Below are 16,570 nucleotides of genomic sequence, written 5' to 3'. Positions count from 1 at the left end.
ACAAATACAGTCTCCAGTGTCAAACAGACCTCGTGCACTTTGCGTGGACAGTTACCCCAACTAGGCACAGTAGCACAAGAAGCAAGAGGAGGACAACGGATTAATGCTTCTGGTTGTAAAATATTCACAGGTTACTTGCATTGCTGCTACTGTTTCCACCTTTAAAGAAATGCATGTGTAAGTGCTGTGAGCTGCAAATGTTTTGTCTTATGTAAAAATAATTAATACTATTAGCCGTCAGTCACCTAAAATAGGGAATGTGGATGGCCAAGTGAAGCTGGAAAAGACTATTTCTGTTGTAGCAATTAGTGACATTTAGATAATATTGCTATGAATTACTTTCAAAGCCATTGTCACGCTTTGCTTTTTTGACAACTTAATTAGAGGTCAAGACCTTACTTGTGGTAAAGTTAATGAACATAGCATCTTTTGGCATGGCCTTCAGGGTGCTGCCTCAGTGGAGTGCAGTGCAACAGAGGTCAGCTTGCAATGCCACTGGTGCCATATATGCGCCATGGGCAGATTTTGAAAGGTGCAGAAAAGAGCTGGAGCCACAGCAATTGAAAGGGGCCTTGGAGGCAGCAGCTTCTGGCATCTGCTAAGCTCTGAATGTCCTGGGAGCTGCTGCCACAGACTTGGACAAGCTGTTTCTGATAAGTTCAACAACATCTTGCCCCTCTGCAAGGGAGATTTCCACTCCCACCACACAAGTTTGCTACTGGCAAATAGTCTCTAAATTGGGGATGGAGGGCAGGGAAAGGTGTAGGCTACTTACCCACTTATCACTGACCCCTGAGTTATAATGTTTTCAGATAAGCCATTCTTTTGAGAAAAGCCATTGTCTGTTGTTTTAAGTTTGAGGGATGTTTTGACTAGTGAATGCATTCCCTACAATAGGATTGTTCTTGTTTTTAAGACTCTCTTGGGAAGTCCAGCACATGCAGACTTTCGTGGATGACCTTGTGATGTAGTGGTGTTCAGTGTATTTGCCATGCAATTGTTTGTGATGCCAGTCTTTAAGTATTCCTTTCCTTTTCGGACAGTGAGTTGCCGAGTTTGAAATTATCAAGAATTTCAATTTGCTACTCAGCTTCCCTGCAGTTCTGATTTCAGTAGAGATAACATAACTCTGTCTCCAGTAGGTTTGCAACAATGCAAGGTCACTTAAATCATCTCCTGTAGGCTGCCTGCCAAAGATAAAGAAACACAGTTGTCCAGTTAATGTTTGCTCAGGTCTTTGCACATGGAAAACACTGTGTACAAGTGCTAAATAAAACTATTACCTCTTGTTATATGTTGTCATTTCTTGCGTGACATTTACTGGTAATCTCAAAGACAACTGAGGATTAATATCCTGATGTGGTGATGAAAAAAGTCGGTACCTTTTTTAACATCTTTTTTAATTCTTGAGATTCTCCTTGGGAAAGGAAAATGTTCACTTTGTGACAGAGAAAACTGCGTAAAATAGGTAATGCAAGCTTAAACTACAAAAAATGGGCTTTGATATGAAGGTTTATCTTTGGACTCAAAGCAATTTGTCCACTCAACACACTGTGTGTGATCCCAATGATGAAGGATTTTTACTGGGCACTTTCAGCCCCAAGTGTATAGAAACTACTTTATTAGTATCTTGCAACCATAGAATCATCCCTAGGTTTGCAGAGGAAATAATCTGTGCATAGAGGAAGCTTAGAGGAGCCACACAGTCAACAACTGTCAATACAATTACTGTCAGTAACCGCTGCTAAAGTGTGTGTCTGTGCCTGATGGAACTGCAGTTTTGACAGTTTGACCTATCCCGATGGTGATCATTGAAGGTGGTGTGAGCACTCTTCTTTTGGCTTGAGTATCGTGCGCTTTTTAATGACTAATCATAAACTGATGGTATAAATCAAGTCAATCAGTTCTCTCCTGCACTCTGCCTCACTCCATTAACCTTGACCAGACAAGGTTCCTGCCAACTTCTTTCTCAGGTTCCTAAATATTTAAATGTGGAAAACACTTAACTTTTATGCAGCTTTCTCTGTGCCATTTCTTTGGGTTGGGCTTTTGTTTCAGCTTTCAATGGTAATAAATGTGTGCAGGATCATTCAGAAGAGCCTGGGCACAGTGCTGGTACTAATAATCTTTCTCCCTTCTTTTTCTTTTACCCCAGACCAATGAGTGGAATAAGAATGATGATCGGCTGCTGCAGGCAGTGGAGAATGGTGATCCCGAGAAAGTGGCTTCATTGCTGGGTAAAAAGGGAGCCAGTGCAACCAAACAAGATAGTGAGGGCAAAACTGCGTAAGTCCAATTTAAACTTGTGATTTAAGCACAAGGGAGGGGGAAAAAACAGCCTTGGATGTGCATGCCACTTACAGGAATTAAGAACCAGAGACCATCCTGAAAATTAAGTTTTCTTTTTCACCTGAAGCACAATACATTCTGGAAAGCTTCTTTCTGGTAGTCTATATTTGTAATTCTACATTTAAAATTCCATTTCAGAATCACGAACCCATTGAGGTAACTTGAAGCTGGATTGCTGGGTAGATTTGGGCCATTTTAGGACAGGGCATTTTGGGACTCGGGAATTTCATGGCATACTGCAGACTGTGCACTCCAAAAGGCATTAATCTTTGGGGCTATTTTTTCCCATGCACATTAGTTTAATGACATAGAAATGAAGATAAATTTTCTAATGGGTTAGTTTGAACTGAAACTATGGTGATTGGGTTTTAAAATCTTGCAGATGCTAATGATTCGTGCAGCTGTTCCTTGTTTTGATTTAAGTTTGGCAATGAAAGTTTTGAGTGAATGAGATTCCTTTTGCAGTCTCAATATATTTCATATATAGCATTTTCTTCTTCTATTCTTCCTCTTGTTCTCCTGTGAACATTCTGAATTGTGGAAGATAAAAGATACCAGTAAGTAAATTACAGCCAAGAGATTGCTATCCTTAACTTTCTTATGGCATAGAAAGATGATTAAATGGATAAATGAGAAATAGGCATCCCATGACAGAACCAAAGCCTTCATAAAATTCTGGATAGATGGGTAGAAAGGAAAACAGTTTCTAGTCTTGGGAGAGGCAGCACAAGGCAGTTTATACCAAATAATAAATTCTAATGAATTACCTCTGGGTTACATTTATTGAGTCACACTGTTTCTTGCTTGGTCTGTTTCCTACATCTGCTCTATTTCTGTTCTGCATCTGAGGAAACTGAATGATGACAGTGATTCATAATGACCTGCAACTTCTTACTGCAGAAGTCCAAGTCCTCTAATTACTTCAAGTGGGCTTTCTCCACACTTTAATATGTTTTTAATTTAAAGAAGTTGCATACGTGTGTTTTTCTTCTGAACATAATCAAAGCATGACTTCCATTGAATCTTCTGAATTACAGCTATGTCTAGCATCTCATGTTTTTACAGTCAACATAACTTCAGAGCTAGATTCTTAAGCTGCACTGTATCCAGTGTAACACCTATTTTGCAAATTTCATATGTAATTTGATACTATGATTTTTTTCTAGGAACCAACCAAGACTGAAATTATCAATGAGTATGTACAAGCCTCTTAACTCTAAGAAATGGGATTGTTGTAACTGTAGGGATCTGGTGCAAGGATTTTCAGCTTTACAGGGATATACTACAAAATTCCCCCTTTTTTCCTCTTTATTTGCAACTACAAAGAAGTTGATGACCATATATTTATATTAATGATGCAGTTACTAATAATGCAGATACAAGTACTTCTTTTAATTGCTTGGAACAAATGTGAATTAATGCTATGAAGATCTCTGCTTTTGCTTGTTCCATATAATCATTTAATTGTCATTTACTTTTTTAGGTATTTCTGTGTAGTGGTTTAAAAGAAAGCTTGAGAGAGAGTGAAGAAAAATAGTATTGCTGTGATACATAAATACAGTTTGTCAACTCTCATTCTGTTTCCAGTGCTTTGGGAAACTTAGAAATAACCTGAGCAGGTCTGCTTTCTCAGTTTTGAAAGATAGAGACTGACAGGTGTAGAAACAATGACACTGATCTGGAGAGACATAGCTACCAAAGAGTATCATGACCCAGAAATGTACTCCAGCATGGCTTATTAATAATGGGCAGTGTCTTGTTTGCATTTTTCCCGCTTCAGTCTTTTTTTAGTGTGTGTATGGATGCATCTGTGTGTATGTGTACACACGAACGCATGCTCTAAAACCAAAATACTGTTGTCTAAGCAATGTTCTCAAATGCAAAATGAAGTACAGCCATCATTTTTGTATAGGTAGGCTTGTTTCTCCTATGTTTGCAGTACGATGCCAGGGCTTCATTCCTGCACAGTGATTCTGGGTGCCTAACATAGCTGTTTTGCCCTATCTCAGAAGCTCTGCTTGGAGGCATAGACCCTGCTGTAGCCCAGCACTGAGGTCTGTTAGTGTCCTGCAGAAGCATGGTACTAGTTTGTCAGCTGCCTCATCTGGAACATGGGAGACTCTCATGCTGGGAAAGAGCAATCTGGAGAGGTCTTTTTGGGACAACTGGCCACCATCATGCTCAGATTTCACTGGTTACATTTTAGAAAGTGGTCTGCAGTGCCATGTGGGAAGGGAGCTCTTTTGATGAGTGGTCTATTGATCTGTGTGAGTATATATTGATGCATTTGTTTACATAATTAGGCTGAAGGTGACTAACCAGAAGAACATGATGGATTCAATTATATAAAAACTTGCATAATGCGATTAAAGACTTTGGAATGTGCTTGAAAGCAAAAAAGGAGAAACAATTACATGTTGCAGTACAGGTTTGTTAGGCCTGTCATTGTCTGTTCTCTTAAGGTGTGACATGTTTCTTTTAAGATCTCTTCTTTTTTCATTCTTTTTGTTAATAACCCTTCAAACAAAATTCTCGATACTGCCCAGATCTTTATTTGAAGCATAGTAATATAGTACATTATTTTAAACAGAAGATGGAGAGGACTCTAATTTTTCATGCTTAAAGGGGTACTTCTAAGTTTTTGTTTTATAACCAAATGGCTTCTTAATATAAAATGCTTGAACTGAGAGGAACAGAGACCAGTACCCAGGATTTTCTGTATTTGTCCTGTTGAGTACTGTATGCATCATTCTACTGAGTCCTGCTACAATGTGCTCCAGCTCTGGCTCAGTTTTGGACATAACCACCTAAATTTCACCTTTGTCCTCTTTTGCCTCTGTCCTATAGGTCCTTTTATTTGTGGTTTGCCCACATGCAATAAAATAGAGATGCTTAAATTAATGAGGTCTAGGTACCAGTAAATTTCTCAGAGGTAATATTTACAGATTTTCATCAGGAGGTTTAACTTTCCAGCAGTACCTCTTAAAAAAATAAAATAAAATAAAAATTAACATTGTCAAAGTAATGAAATGAGATTTTTAAGACTTGCCTGACTTTCCACACCACCACCCTGCCTCTGACTCAGTCCTTTCTATAAACAATCAATCAGTTTTAAGGCCTTGGAGCAAATCCACCTTTGGCATAAGTTGACACAGCCCCATTGTTGCTCCCACTTAAACTGCACAGACTATTGCCAAGCACACTTGTAATAGAACCTATCTGGAAATCTGATTGCCATTGTAGTCTTATTCTGCCAGATAGGGGGTTTTTTTTGTTTGTTTTGTTTTGTTTTGTTTTGTCCAGCTTCCTTAAACAACAAAACAGTGCTTTCCAATTTGGAATTTGATCATTTAAATCCCACTTAAACTAACAAAAAAGGCATTTCAAAGAGGGCATTTTCAGGAGGGAATAGGATTCGTTCATGTACTGCACTTTCCACAAGAGCAAGTGTTCAAATGGGCTGTTATTTAAAGAAGCTGCTGCTATTATTGAAGGGGGTGGGGAATTTCAGAAAGGATTCATGATGTATAAATGGCAGCACTTCCTTGTCCTGAAGTTATTTTGTCTGTGTGCCAGTCCATCACTGCCATGTTTGCATGTTTCTGCAAGGTACTGAACTAGAATTAAATGCTTATGGCTATTAAATGAAAAGTAGGTCTCTTTTTTTAACTGCAATTGAATCAGCTGTTGTTTCATAAAATGAGTCTGACAATTGTACAAAAAAGCTTTAGAAACTTCTACAAATGCACTTTTTAAGGACTCTCTCACAAAACTATTGTCAATAGCAGTTAGTAAAAATTATATATTTTCATTTGAACCAGAATGTTCATGCCTTGGAGGCTGAGCTGAAAATAAATTTTGGAGCATATTCCAACCCCAAATCCTTTATATTTATCATGTACATAGTATTCATTTTTCTTTTCTTTCTTTTGGATTTTATTGTATAATGAGGTGGGGTGAGTGGCATGAAGGACATCACTGTTCAAAAAATAAATCAGGTTTTAAAGAACTTTTGAGAGAGAGTCTTTCCTTGTATGTAATAATATTTATCTTAAAGGAAACTATTGGAAGAATACAGACTTACTACAGTTATACTGTTCTAGTTGAGAAAGAAAAACATAGAAAATGGTTTAGATAGCTGATCTTCAAAATTGGAGAAGTCAGGTGAGCCCAGTGCCTATGAAATGGAAGAAGAATTGATTAGCATCCTTCCTTTCTTGATTCCACATTGCTATAAATCCTCTAGGAGACCTTTGAAACTCAGGCAGTCTCTACATTATTTTCTGGTGCATGTTGGGGGTCCTCAGTCTAACACCATGCTTTAGAAGATGTTTCTTTTGCACAGACTGTGTCATCTTTTAAAATTGCCCAAATGCTTAAGTAGAAAAGCATACTAGCATATTGTCTTTTGAAAATTGTACCAGGATAGCAGCTGCAAGACAGGTCTAGTGCCTGACGGTTGTCACCTCTCCAGGAATGGAGTTCATTGGTGTTCCAGTGACCTGATATGATCCCTGACAGAAAATAATTTTTTAATTTACTTTTATCACAATATTTAATTTATGGTGGTCCAGATGGTCACAACAATGTCTAGGTTTCAGAGCATGGACAAAATAAAGAAGACCAGAGTGATCTCCATCTGTGTTTTATCTCTAGCCAAGAGATAGCTGAAATCTGGTTCTTATTCCAAAATTTCTTGTAAAGTTTGTTTCTGTGGGAGATTTGGGTGTAAAAGCTTTTGTCTTTCCAAAACTTTCCTGAAGTTCTTTTCAGGTTCAAATCCTGATTGTTCCTTTTTGTTCCTCCTCTCCCCTGCAGCATTATTAGGAATATAATTCAATTAAGATGTTGATATTAAATTTCCTGAAAAATTACTTTCCACTTTAGTCTAACTCTTAGAAATGTTAATGAAACATCTGAGCATGGTTGGGCGAAACCGTCCTCTGCCAGGATAGTAAATTGGGCTAATTAACTTTCTGTTACATTCAGTATGAGCTAATTGTTAATATACAGTGAGAAGAAATGCTCGTATCTCCATAATGGTGGAGCAATACTTAACTTTGATTTTATAATTTGGCAATACATGAAAAAAATCCACATTTCATGCAAACATTACTGTACTGAGAATTATGCAGGCTTTTAAATGAGATCCGTGGAGTGGAATTCATGTCAGTGGTTTGTTCCTGGCTCTTGACTGAAACTCTGTGTAGACCATTTCTGATAGTTTTGAGTACATGACCCCTCACTTAAGTTTGGAGATGCACCATGATCCAATTTTTAGTTCTTAGCTATATTTTTGACAGGACTTGAAATCAACAACATTCAAGTTCTATTATATGCATTTTTGAAGCAAATTTTTGTAAGACATTTTAGTATTTTTATACTTTCATGTTATTAAAAAAAAATTGAAGAGGCCATCTTCTGAAGAGACAGAAATTAATGCTCTTTAGTTTGATTTCAATTACAAAGATCCTAAACTTCACTTCTGAAAAACTGAAGCTTTTTACTTTCTCTCTTTAGTGATTTCCTATATTGTAAAACAAATAAATTCCACTTATTTAAAGAACAAATTCCCTATTTCATATAAAGGTCTTTGAGCATTGAGAAACATCCCACGGGTTTTGCATCTTACATGCACAGGACTTCCTGCAGATGATAGCTAGAGTTCAAAGGGGAAACAATCAGTCTGTATTCCTTCTAGGACCCAGCTTGCATCTTCTTAGAGACAACAAAAAATGTTTTTACAAATATATTAATGACAAGAAGAGAGCCAAGGAAAATCTCCATCCCTTATTGGATGCAGGGGGGAACATTGTCACCGAGGATGAGGAAAAGGCTGAGGTACTCAATGCCTTCTTTGCCTCAGTCTTTAACAGGCAGACCAGTTATCCTCAGGGTATTCAGCCCCCTGAGACAGGGACGGCGAGCAGGATAAACCCCCCATAATCCAAGAGGAAGCAGTCAATGACCTGCTACGCCACCTGGACGCTCACAAGTCTATGGGGCCGGATAGGATCCACCCGAGAGTGCTGAGGGAGCTGGTGGAGGAGCTTGCCAAGCCACTCTCCATCATTTATCAGCGGTCCTGGTTAACGGGGGAGGTCCCGGATGACTGGAGACTTGCCAATGTGACGCCCATCTACAAGAAGGGTCGGAAGGAGGATCCGGGGAACTACAGGCCTGTCAGCCTGACCTCGGTGCCAGGGAAGATGATGGAGCGGCTCATCTTGAGGGCGCTCACAAGGCATGTGCGGGACAACCAGGGGATCAGGCCCAGCCAGCACGGGTTCATGAGAGGCAGGTCCTGCTTGACCAACCTGATCTCCTTCTATGACCAGGTGACCCGCCTAGTGGATGAGGGAAAGGCTGTGGATGTGGTCTACCTGGACTTCAGTAAGGCCTTTGACACTGTTTCCCACAGCATTCTCCTAGAGAAGCTGGCGGCTCACGGCTTAGACAGGTGTACTCTTCGCTGGGTAAAAGCTGGCTGGACGGCCGGGCCCAGAGAGTTGTGGTGAATGGAGTTACATCCAGTTGGCGGCCGGTCACGAGCGGTGTTCCCCAGGGCTCAGTTTTGGGGCCGGTCTTGTTCAATATCTTTATCAATGATCTGGATGAGGGGATTGAGTGCACCCTCAGTAAGTTTGCAGACGACACCAAGTTGGGCGGGAGTGCTGATCTGCTCGAGGGTAGGAAGGCTCTGCAGAGGGACCTGGACAGGCTGGATCGATGGGCCGAGGCCAACTGTATGCGATTCAACAAGGCCAAGTGCCGGGTCCTGCACTTCGGCCACAACAACCCGACGCAACGCTACAGGCTTGGGGAAGAGTAGCTGGAAAGCTGCCTGGAGGAAAAGGACCTGGGGGTGTTGGTCGACAGCCGGCTGAACATGAGCCAGCTGAACATGAGCTGGCAGTGTGCCCAGGCGGCCAAGAAGGCCAAAGGCATCCTGGCCTGTATCAGAAATAGTGTGGCCAGCAGGACTAGGGAAGTGATTGTGCCCCTGTACTCAGCACTGGTGAGGCCACCCCTCGAATACTGTGTTCAGTTTTGGGCCCCTCACTACAAGAAGGACATTGAGGTGTTAGAGCGTGTCCAGAGAAGGGCAACAAAGCTGGTGAAGGGTCTGGGGAACAAGTCTTATGAGGAGTGGCTGAGGGAACTGGGACTGTTTAGCCTGGAGAAGAGGAGGCTCAGGGGAGACCTTATCACGCTCTACAACTACCTGAAAGGAGGTTGTAGCGAGGTGGGTGTCGGTCTCTTCTCCCAAGTAACTAGCGATAGGACGAGAGGAAATGGCCTCAAGTTGCGCCAGGGGAGGTTTAGATTGGACATGAGGAAAAATTTCTTTACTGAAAGAGTGGTTAAACATTGGAACAGGCTGCCCAGGGACGTGGTTGAGTCCCCATCCCTGGAAGTATTTAAAAGACGTGTAGATGAGGCGCTTAGGGACATGGTTTAGTGGGCATGGTGGTGTTGGGTTGACGGTTGGACTCGATGATCTTAGAGGTCTTTTCCAACCTTAATGATTCTATGATTCTATGATTCTATGATTCTGTTTTATACTTGCTTTTTCACACAGGCTGATAGGATGGCTATTATTAATAAACTATTGCATTTCATTATCTATTAGTAGGGCTGTCATCTCAGAAGAAAGCAAGTTGCCTTCTGAAGGGCCCCTGTATACATGTTCGGATAGCCTGTGAGCTGCCTGTTCCACTCCTGCTCACGGGTAGGATTGGCCAAATCTGTAATGCAGCATCAGGTAGCCACTGGAATTCCTTGTAAAGCAGCTCCATTCGCAGAGTTGCCAAATACCCAGATTTTACCAGACCTGGCCAGGTTTCAAGAAGTTTGTCAGTTGCTTGGCTCAGAGCATAGCCTAGATGTTTGGAAGTTTTTGTATGCCTGGCTTGAAACAGCTGCAGCTTGGCTCATGTGGAGGCAGAACCCAGTGTCCCACTTCCGCATGACGTATGCTGTGGCTGCTCCTTGCACTTGTCTTATCTGAGCTGGCAGGGGAGCATGAGGGAAGCATGCCTCTCATGCGTCAGGCTAGAACCAGGCTTTCTAAGGCTGGAGGGGACAGGTCTAAGGCTGCAGTTGTTTTTCAGATTTATATCCACATAATGGGCTGCAGTTGTTTTACATGTTTTTCAAAGAGTTATGCAACCAAATGAGCTATATGGGTAGATTTTAATTACACCAACTGGCTGCTACTGGCTTAAAAAAGTACTCTAATCTAGGAAGGGAAAGGGAACAGATAGCCAAAGCAGAGCAACAGGCAAATGTTGGACTTATTTATTTTTTTTTAGCTTCAAAATGACATCTCAGGCAATAGACTATGCTGGTGGCTGCTTATTTATCTGGCTTATATATCCTCTGCATTTTCTGTTACCTGCTTTACAGGTGCATTCTGTGTTAGGAAAGTACTAACTGGAAAATGAAGGAAAGCTCTGAAGTTGGCTGTTCCTGCACGTGTCTATTTTCCAGTCCGTACTCTTCTGCAGAAATGCAGTCTTAAAAGCTTTAGTATAGTTATTCTGAAATGCTAAATAAAAATATATTGCCATAATCATTTAAAGAGTTTCTAAAACAAATGTTAAAAGGTCATCTTAACCAGTAGTCTCTGAAGAATGTGTTACTAGTAGATTAATTACTATAAGTACATATTATTGCACTCGGTTTGTAATTCCCCTATGAAGTAAGAGAAGTTCACTTTATACAGTTTAATAAAAAATCCAAATAGTTCTGTTGCTTCAATTCTGAAAAGGTCTGAAGTATTATAAGTGTAAAAGTCACAGAAACTTCAAACGCCACATATAACCCTGAGCTATCCTTTGTCAACATCCCTAGTGTCACATAAGGATAGCCATGCTCTTTGGTTCTTGGAGCACTGTATGCAGTTCTTAAGCCTTGCTGGATTTTCATGTAACAAAAATATTTTCTTTAGATTAACTTTTACCCAGTTGTTCTCAGCCTTTCCAGCCTTTTTCTGGCCTCTTGTTATGCTAACATGCTTTGGGATTTCCTTGCTCTAATTTCATGACTTTTCATGTACTAAGGTAGTTATTAGCTTTTGCTGGCCCATAGGCAGCAATATCAAGTGGGTTGTGTTGGAGGACGGAGGCCAAGGAAGACGCTAGTCATTGCTCTCATTGTTGGGCTTAATTTTAACTTTGAACTCTATTCTGGCCTTGCAAGAAAGTGCAGCAGATGGGTAGATGGTTTTACCTAACTCAGGGAGGAAGTTACGTTGACCTGGACATATCCATGGCATCCTCAGGGATTTCACTCTATGCTAAAAAGATGTTTTGCCAGAAAGTATATATATTGAGAAGCTAACTTTGCACCTCTTTGGGCTTTAGATGTGGGATGTGTTTTTTAAAGAAACGATCAGAAGGAAGCTTCCCTACTCCTCTGCCTTCTTCCATCCCTCTGAACTTGGCTGTAGAGACACAGGTGACTGCTCTCATTTCTAGGCTCTTTAAGCTTTTCGAGACTTAAGTGTTTTTTGTACTTTGCCCGTTTTCCTACCCTACAACACCAAAAATAAAAGTAGCATTTCAAAACTTCAGACTTTCTGTCAACACCTAGGAGTGCCCTGAAGCTCACCCTTGGCAGAATCTCTGTTGTAATTTGCTGATGTTCGTTATTGAGGGGCTTTATAAACAGATGCTCTGCAGGAAACTTCATATGATAAATTTAAATTGTGAGCACTTATGTTTACAATTAATGGTACATGGAAGAAAAGTCTATACATTTCAGACTTGAAGTGGGAGCTTGTGGTAATGTGGTAATAGAGTTTGCCAAAGAAAACTGTGTATGAAAATGGAACTGCTGGAACACAACCTAAGAATGAAAAATATAAAGCTTCTGGGGATCACAGAAATCTCTCTGAAGAGCAGCTGGGTGGATATTTTTGCTGAGTTTGAAGGCTAAAATCAGGAGTCTGTAGCTTGCCAGCTCCTGTGTTGCATGATGCAATTGCTTCTTTCCTATTAAGAAAACAGCCGTTCAGTGGGCTTGCCTTTTATTAATGTCCTATACCTCGAGGTGTGTATGATTAAAACAAGACTCTTTATGCTATGGGGCAAAGCTGGAAACTTTATATGAAAACTGCATTGTATTGTTTTTTTGTTTTGTGGGGTTGTTTTGGTTTTTTTCTCTGAAAGCTGTTCCATAATATATGCTAACACAGAAGCAGCATGTAGGATTTTTGCTAGAGGTTTTGTGTGTATTGGGGGAGGGCAGATGCCATCTCATGTTTAAATAGAAGATAGGAGAACACAGGCTGCATGCGTTGCTTCACTTTGCAGTGGCTGGTGCTAAGGGGGAGAGAGGGGAAAAATCTCCCACAGCTCCTAGTAAATCCATACCTGCCTATGTCAGCTTTCTTAAAATCTTAACCTGCACGCACTCCAGAAGATGTTAGTAGCAACTCATTGACTGAATGTCTTTTAAAACTCACGATACTTCATTTGCTGAGTTTGTAATGTGCCGACTCTGTCTTGAAAACAAAATGTATTTCCTGTAACTGTTTTTCCCTATGCTAATTTTTGCACTCTTGTGGCTACATGCATGTGTGTGACAGGAGCATGACATGGACTGCCTGCATTTAGTGAAAAGCCACACTTATTACATTTGCTCTTAGGAGGAGATGAAATGGGTGCAGTGTGGAGCTATGGCCTTTATTTGTTTAAAAAAAAAAAATTAAAGACCTAGTAAATATTGATAGTGGTACCTGTAGAAGTCTGATTTTCCTTTAAGGCAGTCTTATTTGCCAAACATCTGGATAGTCTTGTCATGGTATCCATTGGTGCTCTGTCTGTCTCTGAAGTTGTAATATAGAAATGGCTGTAGTAACTGAAACGCATCTTCATGAGGATTTATCTGGTGATGTCTGGGAATAGTCTGTTTGTCTTTTTCAATTTTGATTTGGTTTTCACCTTGCAGCTGATTCCGCTGTGCCCTTTCTGTGTAGGATTGCCAATGTAAGGAACTCATGTTCCCAGATCTTTATGCTGGCTTAGGGGAAAAAAATGCCTCAAGAAATCAGTTCCCTGACACACTTGGAAGCAGGACAGTGCAGCTAGAGGGAATGAGGGCAGCAGTGGCATGGGGATAATTTAAGCTGGTCCTTCTGCTGCTGCTGTTTCCATGCTCAGGTAATAAGGGTGAGAAGGAACTCCATTAATGAAGAGGCAAGACTTCTTTTATTCCCAAGTCAAGGACTGGTAACATGCCTTGAGATGGTTGGTACAGACAGGCTTGCCAATATTGAGCTTTAGCCATATTTCCTCCATAATTAAATGACTGGCTGTTTCTAAGATATATATCTTCTCAAATGAGTGACTGTCTCTTGATAATGCAGTCAGGGAAAGATAAAGATTCAGCGGCTTTCATGGGGAAATGTTCATGGTTTAATCTTAAGTTTTAGGTTTAAGGTGAAAGTCTACGTCAGCTTAAACTGCTCTGAGTTGATGCTGTCATGGTGCTGTTCCTTCCTTTGCACTGACGGGATGTTGCTGTGGTTTAACCTCAGTCGGCAACTGAGTACCACACAGCTGCTCGCTCACTCCTCCCCCTCCCCACTGCGGTGGGATGGGGGAGAGAATTGGAAGAGCACAAGTGAGAAAAACTCGTGGGCTGAGATAAAAACAGTTTAATAATTGAAATAAAATAATAATAATAATGTAATAATAATAATAATAATACACAAAGCAAGTGATGCACAGTACAATTGCTCACCACCCGCCGACCGATGCCCAGCCAGTCCCCCGAGCAGCGGCCCCCCCAGCCAGCTTTCCCCAGTTTATGTACTGAGCATGACGTCACATGGTATGGAATATCCCTTTGTCCAGTTTGGCTGTGCCCCTTCCCAGCTTCTTGTGCACCTCCAGCCTTCTCAGTCGGTAGAGCATGGAAAACTAAAAAGTCCTTGGCTAGTGTAAGCACTACCTAGCAACAACTAAAACATCGGTGTGTTATCAACTTTGTTCTCATCCTAAATCCAAAACACAGCACTGTACCAGCTACTAGAAAGGAAATTAACTCTATCCATGCCGAAACCAGGACAATATCCACCCCTTATTCTATACCATCTACGTTATACACAAGTCTCATATTTTCCAGTACATTTTCATTAATCACCACCCCTTTTCCTGGGTTTCTTTTTTTGTGTATATATATATACACACACACAGATATCATTCCCTTCGTCTGTGGGCCATCCCTCTAAAATGTTCGGTGAGTTCATTTAGTCCATGACTTTGGGCTCCATCTGTCGTAATAACCTTCCAGGGCAGGAAAAATGGAGATGGTATGTGGTGTTGGATTGTTTCATGTTGAAGTCAGTTCTGGTACCATCATCACTGTGCTTTGCTTGGTTTCACTGAAGTTATTCTTCATTAGTCTGGGTGATTCTTATTGTAATATCATTACTATGGCATATAATATTATGTAGCAATTAACATCACATCATTCAGATCGTTGGCTATTCTCACCCAAAATCAAATCCCCTTGAGGTACACATCGGACTTCCCCATCCTTCCGCATTATCCACCAAGTGCACCCAGGTCCTTAAGCAAAAGCAATCCCACGGATGGGTTTGCCTTTACCCGAGGCAGGAATAACCCAGACTGTCTTCCCCAACATATTTTTTATGTGCACTACAGGGACTTTATTCCCATCTACAGTATGTAAAAGTTCTGACTGGGCGGGGCCAGCTCAATTGGCAGATCCCCTCGTGTTGACTAACCAGGTGGCCTTTGCTAAATGGGTATCCCAATGTTTGAATGTCCCGCCACCCATTGCTCTCAGTGTAGTCTTTAACAGTCCATTGTATCATTCAATTTTCCCAGAGGCTGGTGCATGATAGGGGATGTGATACACCCACTCAATGCCGTGCTCTTTGGCCCAGGTGTCTATGAAGTTGTTTCGGAAATGAGTCCCGTTGTCTGACTCAATTCTTTCTGGGGTGCCATGTCGCCATAGGACTTGCTTTTCAAGGCCCAGGATAGTGTTCCGGGCGGTGGCATGGGGCACGGGATATGTTACCAGCCATCCGGTGGTTGCCTCCACCATTGTAAGCACGTGGCGCTTGCCTTGGCGGGTTTGTGGGAGTGTGATGTAATCGATCTGCCAGGCGTCCCCATATTGATATTTCAGCCATCGTCCTCCATACCAGAGGGGCTTTAACTGCTTGGCTTGCTTGATTGCAGCGCATGTTTCACATTCATGGATAACCTGCGCAATAGTGTCCATGGTCAAGTCCACCCCTCGATCACGAGCCCATCTGTATGTTACATCTCTTCCTTGGTGGCCTGAGGTGTCATGGGCCCACCGAGCTAGAAATAACTCACCCTTCTGTTGCCAGTCCAGATCCACCTGAGCCACTTCAATCTTAGCAGCCTGATCCACCTGCTGGTTGTTCTGATGTTCTTCAGTGGCCCGACTCTTGGGTACGTGAGCATCTACGTGACAGACTTTTACAACCAGGTTCTCCACCCGGGCAGCAATATCTTGCCACAATGCGGCAGCCCAGATGGGTTTGCCTCTGCACTGCCAGTTGCTCTGCTTCCATTGCTGCAACCACCCCCACAGGGCATTTGCCACCATCCATGAGTCAGTATAGAGATAGAGCACTGGCCACATTTCTCGGTCAGCAATGTCTAAAGCCAGCTGGATGGCCTTTACTTCTGCAAATTGGCTCGATTCACCTTCTCCTTCAGCAGTTTCTACAACTTGTTGCATAGGACTCCATACAGCAGCTTTCCACCTCCGATGCTTTCCCACAATACGACAGGACCCATCAGTGAACAGGGCATATTGCTTCTCATTTTCAGGTAGTTCATTATACATTGGGGCCTCCTCAGCACGCGTTACCTCCTCCTCTGGCGATATTCCAAAATCTTTGCCCTCTGGCCAATCCATGATCACTTCCAGGATTCCTGGGTGCCTGGGGTTTCCTATTCGAGCCCGTTGTGTGATCAGTGCAACCCACTTCCTCCACGTAGCATCAGTTGCATGATGTGTACAGGGGACCCTCCCTCTGAACAGCCAGCCCAGCACCGGCATTCGGGGTGCCAGGAGGAGCTGTGCTTCAGTACCAACCACTTCTGAAGCAGCTCGAACCCCTTCATATGCTGCCAAGATCTCTTCTTCAGTTGGAGTATAGCCGGCCTCGGATCCTCTGTATCCCCGACTCCAGAACCCTAGG

General features: G+C 41.9%; 1 protein-coding gene across 3 annotated transcripts in view; it reads left to right on the top strand.

Annotated features, from left to right (window-relative positions):
• The window catches only part of LOC143172001 (ankycorbin-like), a 136,196-nt gene that overhangs the window by 87,241 nt on the left and 32,385 nt on the right, over positions 1-16,570 (top strand). For all 3 annotated transcript variants that reach the window (XM_076361211.1, XM_076361208.1, XM_076361210.1), the window contains exon 3: positions 2,156-2,286. In XM_076361211.1, the coding sequence (XP_076217326.1) occupies positions 2,156-2,286 (131 nt within the window). The remainder of the gene's footprint in view (positions 1-2,155; positions 2,287-16,570) is intronic.

This window comes from Aptenodytes patagonicus, chromosome W, assembly GCF_965638725.1.
Source record: "Aptenodytes patagonicus chromosome W, bAptPat1.pri.cur, whole genome shotgun sequence".
Lineage (NCBI taxonomy): Eukaryota > Metazoa > Chordata > Aves > Sphenisciformes > Spheniscidae > Aptenodytes > Aptenodytes patagonicus.
This window is presented reverse-complemented; position numbering and strand designations above follow the sequence as displayed.